The sequence below is a fragment of the Alosa sapidissima genome, chromosome 16 (genome assembly GCF_018492685.1).
Source record: "Alosa sapidissima isolate fAloSap1 chromosome 16, fAloSap1.pri, whole genome shotgun sequence".
NCBI lineage: Eukaryota > Metazoa > Chordata > Actinopteri > Clupeiformes > Clupeidae > Alosa > Alosa sapidissima.
In genome coordinates, this window is record NC_055972.1 from 25,766,702 (window position 1) to 25,786,723 (window position 20,022).

General features: G+C 39.8%; 3 protein-coding genes across 5 annotated transcripts in view; all 3 read left to right on the forward strand.

Annotated features, from left to right (window-relative positions):
• LOC121685316 (inactive phospholipase D5-like) overlaps positions 1-3,698 on the forward strand; it is a 45,617-nt gene extending 41,919 nt beyond the window's left edge. The window contains exons 8-11 of one of the 2 annotated variants that reach the window (XM_042065772.1): positions 55-220; positions 480-567; positions 864-1,128; positions 1,593-3,698. In XM_042065772.1, coding sequence (XP_041921706.1) covers positions 55-220; positions 480-567; positions 864-1,128; positions 1,593-1,677 — 604 coding nt within the window. In that variant the 3' untranslated portion in view covers positions 1,678-3,698. Of the gene's footprint in view, positions 1-54; positions 221-479; positions 568-863 lie in introns of both variants that reach the window. The other variant, XM_042065771.1, reaches the window with a different exon arrangement.
• Positions 3,699-4,635: 937 nt separating this feature from the next.
• cfap36 (cilia and flagella associated protein 36) lies at positions 4,636-17,567 on the forward strand. Its single transcript, XM_042065773.1, has 10 exons — positions 4,636-4,927; positions 5,619-5,683; positions 6,314-6,415; positions 8,503-8,617; positions 9,066-9,153; positions 13,046-13,220; positions 14,236-14,350; positions 14,952-15,121; positions 15,869-16,027; positions 16,847-17,567. Exons 1-10 carry the CDS (start codon positions 4,825-4,827, stop codon positions 16,928-16,930), a joined length of 1,176 nt encoding a protein of 391 aa, XP_041921707.1. The 5' UTR covers positions 4,636-4,824; the 3' UTR covers positions 16,931-17,567.
• A 551-nt stretch (positions 17,568-18,118) lies between these two features.
• The window catches only part of LOC121685703 (SLX4 interacting protein), a 49,859-nt gene continuing 47,955 nt past the window's right edge, over positions 18,119-20,022 (forward strand). Inside the window, exons 1-2 of one of the 2 annotated variants that reach the window (XM_042066375.1) lie at positions 18,119-18,244; positions 18,860-18,912. In XM_042066375.1, coding sequence (XP_041922309.1) covers positions 18,889-18,912 — 24 coding nt within the window. In that variant the 5' untranslated portion in view covers positions 18,119-18,244; positions 18,860-18,888. Of the gene's footprint in view, positions 18,245-18,438; positions 18,552-18,859; positions 18,913-20,022 lie in introns of those variants that run through there. The other variant, XM_042066376.1, reaches the window with a different exon arrangement.

Sequence of the window (20,022 nt, forward strand, 5' to 3'; positions counted from 1 at the left end):
CTGTCCTTGAAGTCTACTGCTTTGTGCACTGTGTAATTTTGTGTGTTGTGTTAGATACTGGTCGGCGATTGACGGAAAGCTACGTGAAGCTGTGCTACTGAGGAACATCAAAGTGCGTCTGCTCGTGAGCTGCTGGGAGCAGACGCACCCCCTGACTTTTAATTTCATGTGGTCTCTTAAGAGCCTGTGCATGGACATGGCCAACTGCTCTCTGGAGGCGGTGAGTGAACATCTTTAACCATTCACCACCACCTGCTTTATGTCATCCTCCTGTCTCATAATTCCAATAACTCTGATCAGGACCACTCCTGAAATACTCCTGGAATTTACATAGTCTTTAAAGCTCCACAGGGATTATGCATTTGTATTATTTATGCATAAAATGAACAAGGCCCAATATTAAGAGCGTTAACAATTTAGCTTAGCACTTTATTTTCATTAAGTCTTGTACACTTCTCTGTGGGTTGCTGATTCTGCAGAAGTTCTTCATTCCCCGCGAGCTAGACGGCATGATCGAGGGAATCAACCACAACAGATATATGGTCACGGATAATGCTATATACATAGGTAAGTACAAATAGTCAATCAATCAATCCATTAATCAATCAGTGTTATTATTAGTTCAAATTAATACTTCCTTTTAATTAATAAATGAATCAGTCATAAACTATTTAGTAATTTAGCCTTTGGTGGTAATCAGTGAAGTTCACCCTTCACTGTGAAGCGCTTTGAGTGTCATGAAAAACGCTGTATAAATGTAATGTGTATAAACACTATAAACACTGATGCTATTACAAATAACAACAAACAACATGTACTGTTATGTTGGCCCACTGATATCAGTTGATATGATTATTCATCAGGGAATTTTGGCTGGGTGGGAAATGAGTTTGTGTACAACGCCGGAGCCGGTTTGGTAATCTCCCAGGAGAGGAAGGATCCAGAGGACCAAAACATCACCATGGTGCAGCAGATGAGTGCAGTGTTTGAAAGAGACTGGCACTCTCGCTACTCTAAAACTCTGCAGCTCAACAAGATCCCCGTCTGCAACAAGCACACAGTCCTTCCTCAGTCGCTCAAGGCATGGGACGAGAGTGTTGACAACACAGACAGCCCGAATGCCTCTTTGTGAGTAAAGACCAGCAGGGCGAGAGGAATGTATATGGATACTCCTTTTTAACCTGTAAATGTTGCACAGACTCTTTTATCAGTGCCACTTCTGGCACTTGCTGCTTACATTGTGCACTTTTAAGTGGGAAGAATTAACAGTCTTCTATAGACCCTTTCAATCTGTTCCTAGAGAGTTTCCGGTTTAAACGTTCAAAATTAACACAGATTCTTTGAAATTAAAATGACTATGACTTTAGCGTAATGCTCCACAAAATGTCGACTTTAAAACTTTTTTTTTGTCACCAAGTAACAGTTAGCTCAGTGTTGTTTTTTTGTGACACTGGAAATGCCTTAGGAACACACATGTATGTTTCTGCAGTTGAAAGGGTCTATTAGCTGCAGTGTTTTATTGCACAGCTTTTTATTTTATTTTATTTTTTTTAATATTTATCGACCAAAGCCTGCCTTTCTGTTTCAACCAGGGGAATCAGCACTTATTTGTATTATATGTCTGGACACTATATGGGTCAAGCCATGGCCAAACATGGGGCACTAGTTTGTCTGTAAGTACCTGATCAAACAAAGTGAACAATGGAAAGAAATCCCTTTACAATTACTCATTGCGTTTAATTTTTTTTCCTTCATAAAAACTTTACAAAATACTTTTGTAAAATATGTATTACATAAACTTTGCAGACAAAATGTATTTTAGGCCACTTATCGATCAAGACAAACAAACAATCTTTTTGATGCCTGTGCACCTTTCTGCAGCATGCTTTGCATTCAGTTGATGACTTATTTGAAATAAACTACATACGAATACATTTTTACTATATAGACTAAAATAAATGTGTCTGAGGTAGGCATGTGTACCACAAACAAGTGTAACATCATCTTCTTCCCTTATACAGTTTACATGAGCAAAAAATATCTGTTTTATATAACAGGACTGTTTTTTTTATACTTGCACAATCAGCCAAAATGAAGTTATATGGTGGTAGTTATGATTATTTTATACACAATCTTCTGTCAAACCAAAAATCTTTCACATTTGAATGTATGTATCAATGTTTTGACTTTCCGTATGTGATCTACAATGTCAACATTTCAAATGCTTCATATTAAAATATCCTGTTTACGGTTGCAAACATAGGCTAACTAGGTCCCTCGTTTAAACACAAATCATACAGGAGTTTTTTTTTTTTAAACGGTAAAAATAGTAAATATATTTATATGCAGAGCACGAAAATTAGGTTGTTGCAGAACAATTTGTACACCGGACTGGATGTGTCCTAGAAAATGGACATATCAGAATCTACTTTCAGTGTCCACCAAAGGGCATCCCCAGCAGTTCAATGAATCACTGCTAGTAAATCCATCACGATATAGTAAAACTCCTTGCACTAGTAGATATTAGACACACAAAGGCCTAGCTAGTTATCTGCACCCAGTTGACCCTGCCCAAAAAAAAATATATTGGACAGTGATTGGACCTCATTTAAGTTTCCATGACCCAAATCCAAAAGATTAATTAGTCATTTTGCCTTGAGCAACTAATACATATGAAAATAAATGAAATGTACTGATTTTACAATGGTTGACAGGGCGTGGCTTCATGGACGGATTATGAACTTTCGGGCCCCTGGGCCCAGATGTATTAAGGGTCCCCCACTTATTAATTGTATGTTTTACAGTTTTTATGACCAAATTTAACAGGATCACTGCAAACATGGAATTTTAGTAGCCTATTAAAATACAAAATGCATTCTGTCAGAGATGTACTTGTGTTCCTCATACACATTCACTTGGTTTTCAAAAGTATTCAACGTTCATAACATTCAGGGCTGGGATAATTGGATTTTATATACATTTCTAGAATCCTTCAAAAAAAGTTGTGAAGACACTTTTTTTACTCACTCAACTTTTCTAAAGTTGCCACCCCCTTTTTTCAGCTATGCTTATGCTCTTTTTAAAAATGGCATACAACCATAATTTCAAACATTTCGCTGCATTTTCTTTGAGTTAACTGAAGACATAAAGGTCTTAGAGTCTTAGTTACAGGTTAACCCCCCACTTGCCATTTTAAACCAAAGATGCACTACTGCCATCTAGTGTGCAAACAATCTGATCAAACACAATATAATGAATGATACACATACAGCAGTCCTGCATTTTGTGTAGCCTAAGTTTAGTTCAACTACTAACTAAGCTCCAACTCAAAATGTTTAATTTATGTAACTTATCAAACTTTGTTCCAGCTGTACACTGACACTGTATTGATTTATCAGGTATAAACTTGATTTCTTCCCTTTAGGCCAAGGCTATGAAGAGATATTTTTTGTTGACAAACCACATTGGAGGAAAGGGTATAGGCTTGAGTGGAAGAATGTTGCACTGGATTGTGGGAACTGTAAAATATTGTGTAAAAGAACAGGAGTTTGCTTATAACTCTTTTGCTCTATTTTAGCATGCAGCTTTTGCATGCTCTGCTTTCGTAACAGAATATGTCAAATGCAATTGAATGCATAGGCTATTTATTGTCAAACACACTAATGCATCCATACTCTTGGATTTGTATTAATAAAGAAAAAAATCAAATGATAAATGTCTTCTTTTCATTTATTAAGTGTGTGTGTGTGCGTACGTGCGTGTGCATGCATGTGGGAGAGGAAGAGATGTGTAGCCTAGGCCTACTTCTTCATGAAGCATTCCTGTAAAACATTTCAGCAAGCAAGCTTTAATTGTGAGCTCATATGGTGGAGTCCAGGAGCTTAGCAAGTGTTGAACAAAAAAAGGTGTGTTGAGAGTGGATAAGTGAATGAATGCATGTAACTGTAATTGACCAAGAGGAGGCGCTGTTGCGCCAAATGTATGGAGTCACGTATGACTGATGACACCACTACTTAATAAAAATGTTAGTATGCAGGCCTTGACTCTCACGGAGAGCTGTATGCATGTTGTGCGCAGTTCTGCAATAAACAATGCCACGAGATTGATGGCTGAAGAGACAAACGTCTGAACGTCTGTTCATCCCTTAGAATTATTATTCCGCTCTGCAGGTATAGGCAGAAAGAGTAAACCTACCTGCTAACAAGGTGTCAACATTTTACAGTGTTTACCAAGGCCTACACGGTGAAAATTCCGCATAGATAATTTACTTCTGAACTTTTGATAGGCTAGGCTACATTTATGCTGATAATCAGAATAAATTGGAATTTTAGCCTATGCCTGCAGAAAAATGTGTAGCTAAATGTGGTGAAATTGTTTTTGAGCCTAAATCTTCCCTAGATCTGACAACTTCCTTTTCGACATAATCTAATTCCTTCTTTGTTTTGTTGTTGGCTACAAAAGCCCACTGACATTAGCCTATAGTTACATGTTTTCAAAGTAGATTTTCAATCTCAGCTCTGGTGTGCCACGCCTCCAGTAGGGGCAGGTAAGAGCCGAGCATCAAGATATTTTCTGATAGGGAACGCCCCTGACGAGTTGCCATGGATACAGATTATGTGTCATTCATCCGGGCAGTTCGAACTTCATGTATGCGCACTTTTTCAGTCCTGGAGGAATTTCATATGGCCGAAAAGGGGTGTGTGGGACTGTTTACATTCCGAATGACAACAAATGTAGGAGGTATTTAGTCTAAATTGTGAGGAACGGTGCCATCGTGGGTTACAACTTCATTAGTAAAGAACAACACCAGTCGATGTTACTAACATGGCCGAGGATAGCGAATGGGTCTTGGAGAGCATTGTTGGATACCTTGGAAGTCCAGAATGGGTGATACCAGTTACCGACTTTATGGAAAATAAGTGCACAGGTACAGTTCAATTTCACCATTGTAAACAGTCTATATTCTCCGTGTATTGATGCATTTTAGTTTGATAGCTGACTAACTATTAGGATTATGCAGAAAGCGGTTTAAGTTAGCTGTCTGGCTGTGACGCTACTGTACTTTATATTCTGTGTGGAAGTGGTTGCTAGGTGTATAGCTATCGCTAGCTAGCAATGTTATTAAAGTCTTTGCGTTTGTCGCTCAGTTTTCTCTGATGAATGGCCAGCAAAGTAAATCTTATGTAACGTTAGATATCAGGCAGATTATCAACGCAAACGTTCACATTGTTGAGCTTGTCAGCTCATCAGCTAACATTTGGGAATTCAATGCATGCTTGATCCATTAGCAGCTAGCCTAATGTTACATCACAGCACTGAGTGAGTGTTGCATCTTAGCCAAGCGCTAGCGAGCTAGCGTTCTAGCCTTTTTGAAGTTGGTGGCTATTTTATATAGATTATAACTGAAACACTTTGAAAGCAAAGAATATGCATACCAACATCTTAATATAAAACTAGCCTCAACTTATAATGAAATCTCTCTTTTCTTTTGCCAGCTAAATAGGTTTAGGTGAAAAACTGACAAGTCTATCGACCATAACAGCATGTATAGCATGATTTGATTAACGTTATGGTGACTGTATTTAATCCTGACTTTATATATTTTTGTTTTCTTTAAGTGTTTGATGATGAAGACGAGAACAAATTGACTTACACAGAAATACACCAGCAATACAAAGAATTGGTGGGTAATATGGAGACTCATTGGGGCGTCACTGTTCTGTTACATGGCTATAATAACTATCATAAGGCAACATATTTGTTTATTATTAAACTCGCTCAGCCTCCCTGCAGGCTTTCCCTGTATGCATTGCAAGTGTTTAGACAGACACTTGACAATTTTAGATGCTCTCAAACACAGAAACCTTGCATGAACCTTGAATTGTGCCTGACAGTGGCTTTGTGGCATCATGCCGTATACTGTAAATGCACATTCCCTTAATCAATATTCCCTAATCAATATTCAAGGCAGTTAATTGAATAAGTGCATGCAGTGTGTCCAGCCAAAGAGCCCATGCATAAGTAGAGCCTTTGGAGTAGTCGGCTAGCCGTTTGGCAATCTTCTCCATGTGACTGCAATTGGAGATCTTAGTGATAATCTATTAATCACACTGAAAATATACACTTTTATGTAAGTTATGTTGTTCTACAAAACAATTGTGATAGAAACCAAGATTGAATTACTGATGTCACTTAGAATATGTGATGATGAGACTGATTTGATTGCAGTTTGTGTCAGATGTGTCAATTTGTAGTAAATCATTTATCTAGCTTGTAACCAACAAGTAACTTGAGTATTTACACCTTTAATCAGGTGGAGAAGTTGCTAGAAAGCTACATGCAAGAAGTGGGCATCAATGAGCAGCAGTTTGTGGAAGCATGCGCTTCTCCTTTTGCAAAATCCAAAACATTGCAGGTAAGTAGTTTTTTATATGCAGTGTTGACCAAATTGATAGAAGTTTTACAATTAACAAACACAAGGTGCACTAACTCTGAGGTGCACTAACACTAACCTTTTACCTATTATTACAGCACATATTATAACAGTAGTAGCACATTTAATGATAAGATAAGATTAGATAAGATAAGATTATTTATTAATGATTTATAATAATAATTCTGTATGAGCTGATTAACAAAAATAGTGCTGAGCCATGCCCCATTATTTTTTGGGTTCATTAAAACAACAGATGGTAATTTATAGTAATTTGGCCAACATTGTTATTACAAGCTCATTGGAAACACAGAAACATCTTGACCACCATTTACTCGCGCCAGATGTGTAAAAACAATAAATAAAACATCAGCATTTTATCTACAGTGTACCTTTTTGGTCTTCACAGTCAATAAACATGTCCTAACCATGAGCAAACAGCATTATGTCCAGACATGGCTAGGTCTTTGTGGAAACATGGTTCATATACGTCCAAGTAGGGGATTAGTTTATTCATTGTGTGAGTATGGGGCTTTGCTGGGTCTTCTTCTAATTATATTAGCAGCCCAAGTACCTGGCATGGTGAAGTCAGGATGGAGATCTGGGTTGGTTATATAAACAATTAGCAAATCCTTCTACTGATCTTAATGTCCCAAGTCTGCGCTACACAGGCAAGTCTGTACAGGCCCCATTGCTAACTTTCTGAATGCCTGGGAAGTAGACAGCCATATGCTGACTTTAACTTTGCTATCATGGCAACCTTGAAGAGTTTTTAGTTTTTTGTCCATGGGCTTGATCCAGAGATTGAAAGACAGCACAAACATCTCATTCACTGGTGGTGACATATGCATGCTTTTAGATGGCAAACCATTTACCTGTCTGGAAGGGTCACTTTTTCAGTACGTCAGGTATGGCCAGTTTATGTGGAGATTAGCGAATCTGCTGAATTGGGTTACACAAGTAAAGCAAATGCTTTCAGGGACTTACTCCTGCCAGAGAGAAATCCCTAGTCCCAGCCGTACCTGGCTTCTACCTGAGGTAGAATAAGCGTGCACTTGTGATTAAGGCACCAGGAAGCCGTGAATCTAGGTCTTAGATGCCAAGAGGAAAGAATGGTTTGACCCCCTTTCAACTGTCTGTTCAAAGACAGACAGCTGAACTGAGTGGAGCGTATAGCAGGCTAGAGGATATTGTAAGATATTATATTGGGGCAGAATAATTACAGCCCATTCAGACTGCACTCTCAGCAGTATTGTTTATAATTTTAGTTTGTAATAATAATAATAATAATATGTTTATTTTATATAGCGCCTTTCTCAAACCCAAGGTCGCTTTACATAGTAGGAAGGCAGGGAAACACAATAACAAACAAACAAAACAATACAATAGAGACGAGTAGTTATTTGTAGTAGTTATCTACAAATGGGAATTGTTTGCACCACTAAAATGAGCATATTGCATCCATAACTTCCATAATTGCGTCCATAACTTCCTATTTTCCCACATTAACTTCTGGACAATATAATTTTTAGTTTGTAGTTTTCTTGTACTCATCCAGAGATGAATACAAGAAGATATTTGCAACTGTGAATTACTAGCATATGAGCATGTCATTTCAGATGAACATAAGAATCGCTTAACACTTATGCATCTGACTTGGACCACTTACTAGTCAATGTTAGTGTAGCTTCATAGCACATAAGTAGAATAGTCCACTATAGGATTAGGATTATTCACATTGTGTAACATTGAGATTCTCTCTGTTGTATGCATCTCGCAAGTCACTTTGATAAAAGCATTTGCTAGATAATTAACTGTTGAGTTCATTTGAGTAAGAAAAAGTTTTTGAGTTTTCTTTTTATGCTGAGGATATGTTATGTTACATATGGCTCACTGCTAGTATGAGGTTGATGAAAAGGGATAATTTTACCAATGCACTATTACTCACATGTTTTGCACAATAAGCAATAGCCATATCATACAGTTCATATGTTTCACAAGAATAATATTTTGGATGGTTTATTATTTGTAGCCTTTTGTCAGTAAGTAATACCTTGTCCTTCTTATAGAGTGTATTCCATCCGGTTCTGGCTACAGATGACTTCCAGATGTTTCGATCCCTGATGGTACAAAAGAATATGGAGCTTCAGCTGCAGGCCTTGCGTGTGATAAAAGAGAGGAATGGTACCTCTATCTGCCTACCAACACTTACACAACACACACACACACACACACACACACACACACACACACACACACACACACACACACACACACTACATACACACATGAAAGATTTTTGCTACATGTGTTTTTATACTAAAAACAGAGCTATTTTACAGTGAGTAAGCTCACAGCTGTATGCTATACAAATCCTTTATTTCATGTCAAGTTTTAACAGCTAGGTCTATATGTTTCACAATGACCAGATTATACGCTGCATTAGCCAGGTTGATTAAGCGTTGTCAGGTGTGTCACATGTCCATGCAATCTGGCTCTGCGTACTGAACCTGAATACTTAAGGGTACATATTATCAGCATAATGAGTGCCGTGTGAACCATTAACATCAAACATGCTAAATATTTGATGAGGGTGTCAGGCTTAATGAATGCGTTTAATTAACGTTGTCAGGTGCCCTGCCAGAGTGTTTGATGGATGGAGAGGATGTTATGAGCGAGCTGGAACAACAGGAGATGAAGATTTTACAGGAGGTGCTCAAGTGAGTAACACCTATGACTCTGACCATCATACTTCAACATCACAGAATACAAGCCATTTCTCTTTTTGAGGGGTTATCCTTTTTGTCTTGCTAGGGACACTGTAGTGGCCTTGCCTTACCCTCCCTGTGACGGGAACAATAGTCTTAGTCAGGAGCCGTAAGCTGAGTGGGCAGAAAAAGACACAGTTGGCACAAAGACCTGGCACAGGACCTATCTGTTGTGATTAGCTAAGTATAGCTTCCACAAGTCACAAGACGCTGCATCCAAGGACACCGAACTTCTAAAACTGCACTTTGCAGTTATTGCTGTCAAGTTTTAGAAGCCACAAGACCCAATGTAACAATGCTGCAATGCTCCCCAATATTCTCGTGCATGTAATACACCATCATTAGCTTGGTTAACACCAGACCGCCTCTCAAATTTCAGTTGAGATTGAGAGTGGGTCTGGAAAGGCTTCATTGACTCTTACCAAATTGTTTCAGAAGTGCAGCAATCAGATCTTTCTTGTAAACAACGTTTTTAAATGCAGTTGTTTACTCAATTCCAAAGAAAACACACATCCATATCTGTTTAACCTAGTCGCCATAAGCACAGCCATTGGTTGTGTTGAATACACTGCTCTATCTGTCATCATATAAAGCCTGCCCCATGTCGGATAAGCGATTGTGATTGGTGGATTTAGTAAGACAGTTAAAGGATCATAGTGGCTTTCAAAAGGGTGAAGGCCTTGAGTTCATGCCAGTGCTCCTAATTAAACCAGTTTGCATCCATCAGCGATGTGAGGCTATTTTTAGAGGTTTTGACTTTCTTGCCAGCAGACAGAATGTAGTCCAGTGGACCAACTGGACTCCAGTATTGCATCAGCTTATGTCATAGCAGTTTGCTGTTGATAGTATAATGTATTTATGTTTGAATTTATGTGCTAGTGAGAGAGCTAGCAGCCTGGGCTTTTAGCTTGATTGCTAGCACGCTTGATATTTATATATTAAATAAATAATGACAGTAACCATAAACATACACTGAACATACCTCAACTCATATGTTGCCATTACTAAATATATTGTTATTACTGAAGATGACACAGATTTAATTTAGACTTAATTTAGTTTCACCTAAACGACACATAATGTACTGTCAGCCTTACCTAAATTACAGTGTGTTTTTCTTCCAAAAGCACACATTGGGTTGAGACTGGGTGGAGTTATTATTAATTGTGAAAGGGTGGTGGACAGGATCGTTTGCTAGTGCTGTTTATGGACTGAGTAAGTCTTTAATTTCTCATTTATTTCCGTCATCATGAATAACTAATTAATAGCAACCAGTTATACAAGTAACGCAAGTAGTTTTCTTAACAAGCAGCCCAACCAATTTTGATTCACAGCTACAAAACAGTACTTTGCCCATGGCTTTGTGGTTTGCATTCTTATGAAATTCGTTGTTATTTTCAAATTAAAGCAAGTTGGAAAGGGTTTGTACCCTCTCTGGTTTAACAAGCAGAAACGATAGATGACCTCTGGCCAAACCCTGAAAATAACAGGTCTCTGCATGTTGAATAAACGTTTTGGAACAGATGTTTTAAAGTTAATTAAGGGTTTTTGTATTGCACTGTAGGTTAAATTCTATTCCTAATTTGTAATTGGATAAAAGTGTCAGCTAAACAAATGACATGTATCCCTAGTTAGTTAGATAATTGGCTAGTTTGAGGGTGGATTATTTTGTCTTTTGTCAGACAGAATAACTTACGTTTGCATAATGCAATCAGCAGTAGACTGCAAGAGAACACACAACAGTGACTCATCAACACAGCACCCAAACAGTAGCACACTGTACTAGTGCTCAACATGTACAGACCACAACAACAGGGGGCAAAGGGCGAGGACAAGCATGTGTTTCCGTCTGCAGGTTATCCTATTTAGTTCAGCAGTGGGTGTGTGGGTACCCGGCCTCAGGGACCTGTATTTGCACCCAGAGGGCAATTTAGTAATAGTGTATTGTCCTGTGCTACAGAGATTGCAATGTGTGTGATGGGCCTGCAGTGGATCTTTGAGAGGTGTGTAGTGTAGGTTATGCATTTTATGGGGATTTACACTGAGTCTATATTCTGGGTTCCATCTCTGACACATTTCAGAGGCATCCAGGTAGCAGTAGCCAACAAAAATAGTTTGGGGGCCCTAATTGAAAAGCTGGCCAAAGTGTGAAGTCTATGAGCACAGTTCTCATGCATGAACTAATGGCATCATGGGGCGTTGCAGCTGACCCACCAATGTTTGTGCTTAGGATGTCACGGTTTGGGGTTTGTTTTGTTTTGTTTTGGACTGTTTTGGAGTTTGTAGTATGTCATGTGGTTCCTCTGTTCCTGTGTTTCTCCTGTGCTCTTAAGTGAGTAAAGCCTTGTTTGAGCAGATAATCGAGATTATTGTCCTGCATTTGATTTGAACAGAGTGTTGTCCTGCATTTGGGTCCAACCTTCATCAGCATTGTGACATAGGCATTGTAATTGCGACAATGGCATTACATTTGCAAATAGATTTTGTGTAGTTTTTACCAATCCTTAGTAAGACTTTTTAGACTTTGCATTTTGCCCAGCATTTAAATTAATTTATCTCCCTTAACAATGGGATTCTCTTCTCTGATTGGCTGAATGCGTGGCCATTAACTTCGTACAACAGGCTACCTTTGAAGTAGTTCCAAAAAAAAATAATCACTGTTCTATATCAATGCGCTTATGAATGGTAACCATAACAACAGTATCGTAGTAAAGTAGCCTAATTAACGGTTGATTGACAAATCATGGGCGGAAAAGATATAAAAAAAACGATGTACAAAATAGATGAGAGAGAAGAGAAGTGTAACGGTAGCTGTAATAGGTTATTTTGTAGTTCATGTTTTTATGTAGTTCATGCGCATGATTCCTAAATTTAAAGAAAGTCATAGATAAAATTATATTCTAATATACGGGAGATAAATACAAACGGGAGATAAGTGGGAAAACGGCCTTCGAGGTGACCTGTTCGATGGAAATAATGTCTCGGCGGAGTTCTAAGCCTCCACTCAATATGAGTGCACAAGCTGTTTCCAATGTTGTTGTAAAGGTATTGTTTAGGACCTTTTTCAGTAATATAAACAGGATAATCTTTCATGTTTCCTCTTTACCTCTTTCCAGTTTGAGAATGGTATGATGTTCTAGAACCCCAGTATAGTATAGGATATGTAAGGGATAACGGCCGCCGAGGTATCCTGTGATACGGAATTAATGGACGAGGGCGACGCGAAGCGCCCAAGCGCCCATTAATTCTGCATAACAGGACACCTCGAAGGCCGTTATCCTGCTTATCACCCGGTTGCCACTATAGGCAATAGTCATGCCTTTATAGCACGCAAAGGAAACAAGCGGTTCCGTTTAAAAAGAAGCCGACTTGTTCATTTTGTTGTACAACTTTCTTTGGCCCTATAACAACGATAGTATGGACAGTTAGTTTGTTTACAGTTGATTCCATTGTTGCGAAGCCTGCTTCCTGGATCAACCGTCGTCCTACTATGGTTGTTATAGTAACTATTCATAAGCATTGATATGGAACGGTGATTAAACTTTTTTTACTAGATCTACTCAGAATTAATAGCCACCCCACCAGCCAATCAGAAAAGAGCATTTTCTTCTCTGGGTGATAAATACTGTAGAAGTGAAGGGGTAGAGAGATATGATGGGATGGGATTGGGAAATGGTGGATTCGAACCCAGGCCCCTGTAGGCACTTGGATCCGAAGGTGGTACAGATGCTGCAGCTGCCTAAATTGACATTTCTGTCCACTAGAAAACGAATATAACTATACATAGTTATGAATGCGTGAATGCATAAAATCTGTAAATTATCTATATATTCCCAAACCGCAGGAGGTCAAAGGAGGAGTACGACATGGAGATGGCTCGCCGGACTCAGTTGGAGGAGGAACTTGGAACCACGTCCAGCAGTTGCTCTATCCTGTCTGTGCCCAACGGAACTGACACCGGTCCTCACCAGGACTTGTCCCTCTCGTCCCCCTCACTGTCGGCCAACAGCGTCAGCAAGGTCAGTATAACTAATATAAATTATATTAATTATTATTATATATATTATATAATATAAAACAAAACCAGCAAAGCTCAACTCATGTCCACTTATTTCTCCCTCGGAAATCATCGCTCAAAAAAGATTATTTGGTGTTAGTGCTCAAAGCTAATCAAAAACGGCTGTTGGTATTCAAAGTGAAAAAGATTCCAACCAAGGTATTTAATGGCCAGTGTTGGCTGATGAACTGATTTGTTTGTGTGCTAGGCTAGAAATGAGCACCCTGTGCTCTTCCCTTTTTGGTATGAGACACACACACATATACAAAGACAGTGGAGTTTGTGCTATGCTCAAGTGGATTGGAATTATCCCTCTTTTCCACAATAATCAATCATAGATGAAGGCTGTGATTAAGTTGTGAATAACTAAGTTTGTTGCCAAGTGATATTGGTATGCTTCTCCAAGTGACTGTAATGAGTGTTGAGATATTACATACTGTATGTCAAAAGGACATCCTAAGCTGTCATTGACAGTGACTTGGCTAAGCAAATGTGGCAGACATTTCATCAAGCTGCTTGTTTTTGTGGATATTATTTAACTTATCAAACTATGTGACGTAGAAGATAGAAAATAGCCCTTAGCCTATACATATGGAGCTGCAGGCTTGGTGCAGCTGTGCCTGAATCTACTGCATTTCCATGAAAGGGTGGAGTTGAAAACTGATGATACTGAGCTGTATACACTTTATTGGCACGCACCCATTCTGTGCCACTCAGTGCCACTGGAGTTGGGTCGCTCCATACAGTGTAAAAGTTTGGATGGAGGCTTTAGGAACAAGTTTCTGGGTGAGAGGTTGGTTGTGGGAACACAGTTTAGCCCATAGTAGTTGCAGTTGCAGCTTTAAGCCCTGACACACTTACAGGTCTCTATGTGTATCAGGTACGCCACCAGCAGTCCCTCGTCTCCCTCGTGTGAGTTCACATTTGGCAGTGTTCTTGGAGCGGTAACTTTGTACATGCAAATCACCTACTTTCAGACAAGCAACACCGCAGCAAAGAAAGAGGAGAAGATAGTGGCGTCTGCACAAGTAGATAAGGCCCAGAAGAGTCCAGCCAAGACAGGTGCCGCCAACCCTGCCAAACCGCCCGCAGGTAACCAAATCCCCTCTGGCTCCTTCTGCTCCCATTTTTGGTTTTGTTAGGGTTGAGTTACTCAAAAAACATCTTACGTCAGGCTTTCACATTTGATTTCATTGCTATGTGTATGTGGGGTGTTTTGACAAATTTAGTAGATATTTGACACCCTTTTAAGTAAAGTAGTCCCAGTATTTTTGTCCAAATACACAGGCATAGCAGAAATGTTGTGAAAAAGCACTTTGTGTGCTTGTGTGGTATTGCTTCATGTCTTTGGTGTTCAAAAAATGTCTGTCTAGGAGCGCTTCCTGGACTCAAATTTGTTTGTTTGAGGTGCTCTTTGGATGGGAAAAAGTAGATGAGAAAAAAAACAGGGAATTCCAAGGCACTCTCAATTATCAAAGGTTAAAAAGCCTTTATTTATTGGCTCGGTTACATTTAAACCTTTAAAAAACTCTGACGCGTTTCGGCAAACAAGCCTTCATCAGGGAGTCAAACCGATGTCTTTGGTGTTGTTGTACTACCTGTGCAATACTACCTGCCAATACCACCTGTTTGCTCTCTGATCCTCACTACTGCCTGGTTAAGAGATTTTGATTTCCTGTCCTTCTTCCTGTAGGGAAAGGGAGTACTGATGGAAAGACTCTCCCTGCTGTGAGAGCCCCGGTGAAGGGCACAGAGGCTCCTGTCTCGCCCAAAGAGAAGAGCAGCAGCAACAGCAACAGCCAGGCAGCCGAGAGCTGGCTGGAGGAGGCTCGGAAGGAAGCTGGTATCTCTAAGCCATTTACGGTCAGTCGCTTCAAACTGGACTAGACTCAGGCTCCGGGACCGCCATTGGTGTGGTGTTCACTCAAGCTCAGGCCTATGGTTATTGTGACGGCCTGTTAGGCCTTCTGCTTGTTGTCTAGGCCTACTTGTTTTCAGGTGTGCTCAGGATTTAACAAGTTGATGAGCTGCACCTGTACACTGGAGTCCAGATAAGAGGACTGCTTCCTCTCCCCTTGGGAGGGCCATTCGTACTTGGGTTTTGGACATGCAACACTGCACTCAGACACATTTCAAACACACAACATCCATACATTACTGATGACTGACTTTGACCCACCGCACACTGTTTGTTTGATTGTTATTTGGTTAATTTGGTTAATAAATCTATATTTTAGTTAAAGATCCAACCTCATAACTCCCTCTTTTGTTGTGGCCTTACTCCTAGGTCACAACATTATGTTTCAGAAGAGAATGTCACACACTCTGGCTCCAATTTATATATATATTTTTATTGGAGCATTTTGAAGTAATGAAAGTCGTTTCAAAGTTCCTACAGTAGAGTAGAGCACACTGAAACATGCTGAACTTTACTAACCTGAATTGCCACACAAAGGTTGTACATGAAACACTTTTTTACTCAAGAAATAGTGTTACAGGCATGAGACATTAGTAAAGTGTGTGTGTGATTCCAGGAGTTATCAGCATGGCCCAGTAAAGTGTGTGTGTGGGGGTGTGGGTGTGTGTGGGTGTTTGTATGTGTGTTTCCAGGAGTTGTCGGCATCCCAGCAGGAGCAGCTCCAGCAGAGGGCGCTGTATCTGAGACAGCAGCGCGACAAGCTGCAGGCCCTGAAGAAGGAGCAGCAGCGGCCCAAACAGACCCGACCCGAGGAGCCGCTGGCTGCCCCCACTGCTGCACCCAGCACACAGGTGAGTCTCCACTGCGTCACCATGGGAACCCACAGGCACAGAGCACTCAGACTACACACACTGGGATATCATTTCTGTAAAGCCTCTGTTTTCCTATGTTTTGAGTCCCAATTGAAATGATGGACAAAGTGCAAAGTCGGGTTACAAGCGAAATGTCTCACGCATGAAATAAAGCTGTCGTGGGTGTGAGAGCATTGAGCTGACCCATGGATGTTTGCACTTTGGATCATGCTAAAGGTTGGCCTATTGTATTAGAAAGAATCATTTCTTGAGAAAAATATTAGCATGGGGAGACCAAGAGTGCAAATTTTTATTTAACACTTAGTGCTTCTATGCACACTTTTAATTTGACATTCATCTCTACCTTTATGACACATGTGTTATCTTTTTTCATTCATAAATGCAGTTGTAATTCGATCTTATCAAGTTAGATACAAATGTTTACATTTACCATGTGTACTGATTCATGAAGAATACCTCTAGGTGATGGATATATGTTTGTATGCCTTTTCTTGACTCAAATGCATACCTAAGGAGAGTGTCCCCAAAAAGACTGTGAGTGCTAGTAATGGCACCTCCTCACAGCCAGGGGGCGCTCCTCAAGGGGACCAAAAGCCAAAGGTGACGGTTGTAATCCAGGACATTTGTGTTTTGTAGATTTAACCCACTGTAGCATAGACTTCTCTTAATTCACTTCTCGTAAAGAACTAATAGAGACTTCCATAGACATTGACATTGTTAATCCATCCTTACTAATTCTATTCTTTCCCTACTGATAACATAATGTCTGAAATATGTTTTTTGTTCCTTCATATGCAGGAAATATCAGTAGAGGAAAGAAAGAAGTTACAGAAACGGAAACACCTAGCCGAAAAATTAAAAGAAGAGGTCATCAAGAAGTAGCTCCTCCATTCCGTAGCCCTTCTTGGCCACTGAGAGATTATTGTTTTAAAATGAACTACAAATACACCAGGAGACTGGAGGAGATTGCCATTAAACTACAGCATTTCAAAACTGGTATTTATGTAGATGTAATTTAAATTATGCATTCTATCTATGTAAAACATATATGCTAATGCTATGTTAAATAATTTTATATACTCCCTTTTTTCATTTTGCAAAAGTATGAAAGTAGTATATGAATTCAACCAAGGATCGATACTGGATACTGTTCATCAGTAGGCATATGTCTTCATTCCTCTGATATAGCAAATCTATGTCACATGTCGTTCATAGCTGGCCTGTTATATGCAGTCTTCAGGCTCACACACACTGAGGGATACAATAACATTAAGTCTAAGTGCTGCCATGTGTTTGTTTTGATTTGGTGGCCTGATCTGCATATGTGCTGTCATTGAGTAATGCTGTAAGTTGTTTAAGTTGTTTTTTGTAAATATTGTATATTCTGGTTTGACTATACCGTGTTGGTAAGGTAAGCATCATGTCTTGAGTTCATTGTCTTGGGGACGCAATTATGTATTGTCATTCAAATTGCACATCTGTGATATGCAAATAAAGAATAGTTACTCTTTGGCTATAATTCTGAATCATTTGTGTTTTGTACATTTCTATTTTTAAACGATAACAGCTGGAGGGGGTTGCCACTCATAAAATCTCCACTTTCTTTTCACATGTGATAAAAGAAGTCCAATGTCTGTGCAATGTGTATTTGTATAATTAACCACCCACCTGTTTGCTTACTTGCCTGGTTTGCTGCTACTCCTGAACTACCCCATTTTTCAATTACATTATTTCTCAGTTGAAAATATTATTATATTATTATATTGTTGATGTTACATTATCTGTATTGGGGTATTAAATCAAGCTGGATGCAAACAACCCCACTTATCTTTACCTTCGGACATCACATTACAAATAGTGTGACCAGGGGGGCATTCCAAGTATGAGGTTTAGTAACAAACCTAGGTAAGTTAACTCAGGGTAAGTGGTAAACCTCCTACAGCAGGAGCCCTATGGCATTGTTTTGTTTGGAGAATGAAGCCATATAGCTCTTCTATTAGGAGGTTTACCCCTTACTCTGAGTTAACTTACCCAGGTTTGTCACTAAACCACATAGGAATACCCCCTGGAGGCTTTACTATGTGTCATACGCATCTTCAGGACTGATGGATGATGAGGGGTGTACCCGGATGTGACGCCATTGCATTGCTCCACCTTCTCAGAAATCAAAACTTCCAGTGGCGGAAAAATCTAGCGGTATGTCATTGTCGTGCTCACTGATCCGTACTCTCACTCTACATGTTTAGCCGTGTTTTACAATGTAGTACTGTACGAATAATATGAGGACACCTGGTTTCATCAGAAACCTTTCAATAAAAAACGAGTTTATTCACGCACGGGTTGTGTCAATTAGCTAGCTGAGAGCTAATGGTAACATGTCAGTCAGCAGCAGTAGTCTTGCTTGTACTGTAATGTTGTGGTTTTGTGGCACCACGAGTCCCTTGTCTTTGTGGCAAACACGAGACAATTTTCTAGAAGTGTAGCCCACTTACAGTCCTCGCAGGTAACCGATGATGTGTTGTGTCGCCAGATAACATAACTTAATGCTAGTAGCCTACTACTCAACAATGCAAATCCTTGTTGGAGGAACGTAAATTATGATAATCTGGGCGGCTTCGCTGACATGGTGTGGTTTTAACATTAGTTCATGTATATGCTCCCAAACTCATATTAGTGTAACGTTAAGGTTAGTCTTTCCGAGAAAACCAGCGTAAAGCTATTTTTACCACTGAAGGAGAGGGTGCCACTGTATACGTGTAAGCGACTGTAACGTTTACCTTACACGTTTGCGTTTTTGTTTTATATCTACAGGTACCTTGCACAACACATGCCATCTCAGAATGTCGAACAAGTTTGTCATAAAGGTATGGAAAAGAAGTTATCACTCATTTCAGCAAAAATAATACAATAATACAAATGGCTATACATGTCTTTAGACACTAGAGGGAGATGTCCACTCATTTTCAACGTTGTAGGTCACTCATTGGCATGAGTTGCAGGCTCTCCAGATCCATTTTCCTACTTAAAAAATGACCCATTAGATCTTTAAACATTAACTGAAAGACATGCAAGTTGCTTTCATCGCTTAAAGCATACTTGTTAAAATAGATACTCAGCTGTGTAATGTTTTTTCAGAACTAAAGCAAACTGTCTTTCTCCTTCCCTCCATACTGGCTAACTGGCTCTGGGACTAGAGGATGGCTGTAACTCTTCAGCCGAAGTCCAGTGGAATGAATGTCAGGCATAATGTGCATCAGATGTTTGCATTAAGTTCTGGGAAAGCCCCAGGTCTTTCTCACTGTTGATGTTTCATCTACTGAAGGATTTGACCCAGGATTCTAGACATCCATGTTAATGCCAAGGGTGTCCCACAGGCCAGAGTCTAACTTGTGGGACTTTCTCTCCTATTCACCCTCCAACTATGGATCAGTACATAGTATAAGCATAACTGCCTTGTTGTTTCCAGGTCAGTTTCTTGCCCCCACAGTAAGGCAGCCACTGACATGATCACAACACCAAAACCACAAAACAATCTGCTTAACTCAGCCGGTAGAAATCCAAACCACCGTTACTGATTCCCTTACAGACTGACCATACATACAGTACTCTCCTGTCCCTCTCCCCCTCCTCAGCCCAACCCCAGTCTAGTCCAGCCAAGAGAGGGTATGAACTCCTTTGGAACGAGCTTGCTTTCTGTATTCCCACTGAAGCGCTCTCACTCAAGGTACATTACTTTAATTAAAGGGAGGAGATTTAGACATAGCGTAATCCCCTTTTGGTCAGTTAGCGAGCATGGTGGGCCTGACAGCAGAAGAGTATCTGAGAACAGTTTTTTTTGTTATCTTTTTTTTTATTCATGTGTGTGTGTTCCGTAGAACTGCCTCATCTTGGTGGGCTGTTCTGGGGGTCTGCCATTTTTCAGTACCCTCCTGTCTGCACACACACATGCATATACTCATAGTGACCACCCCACC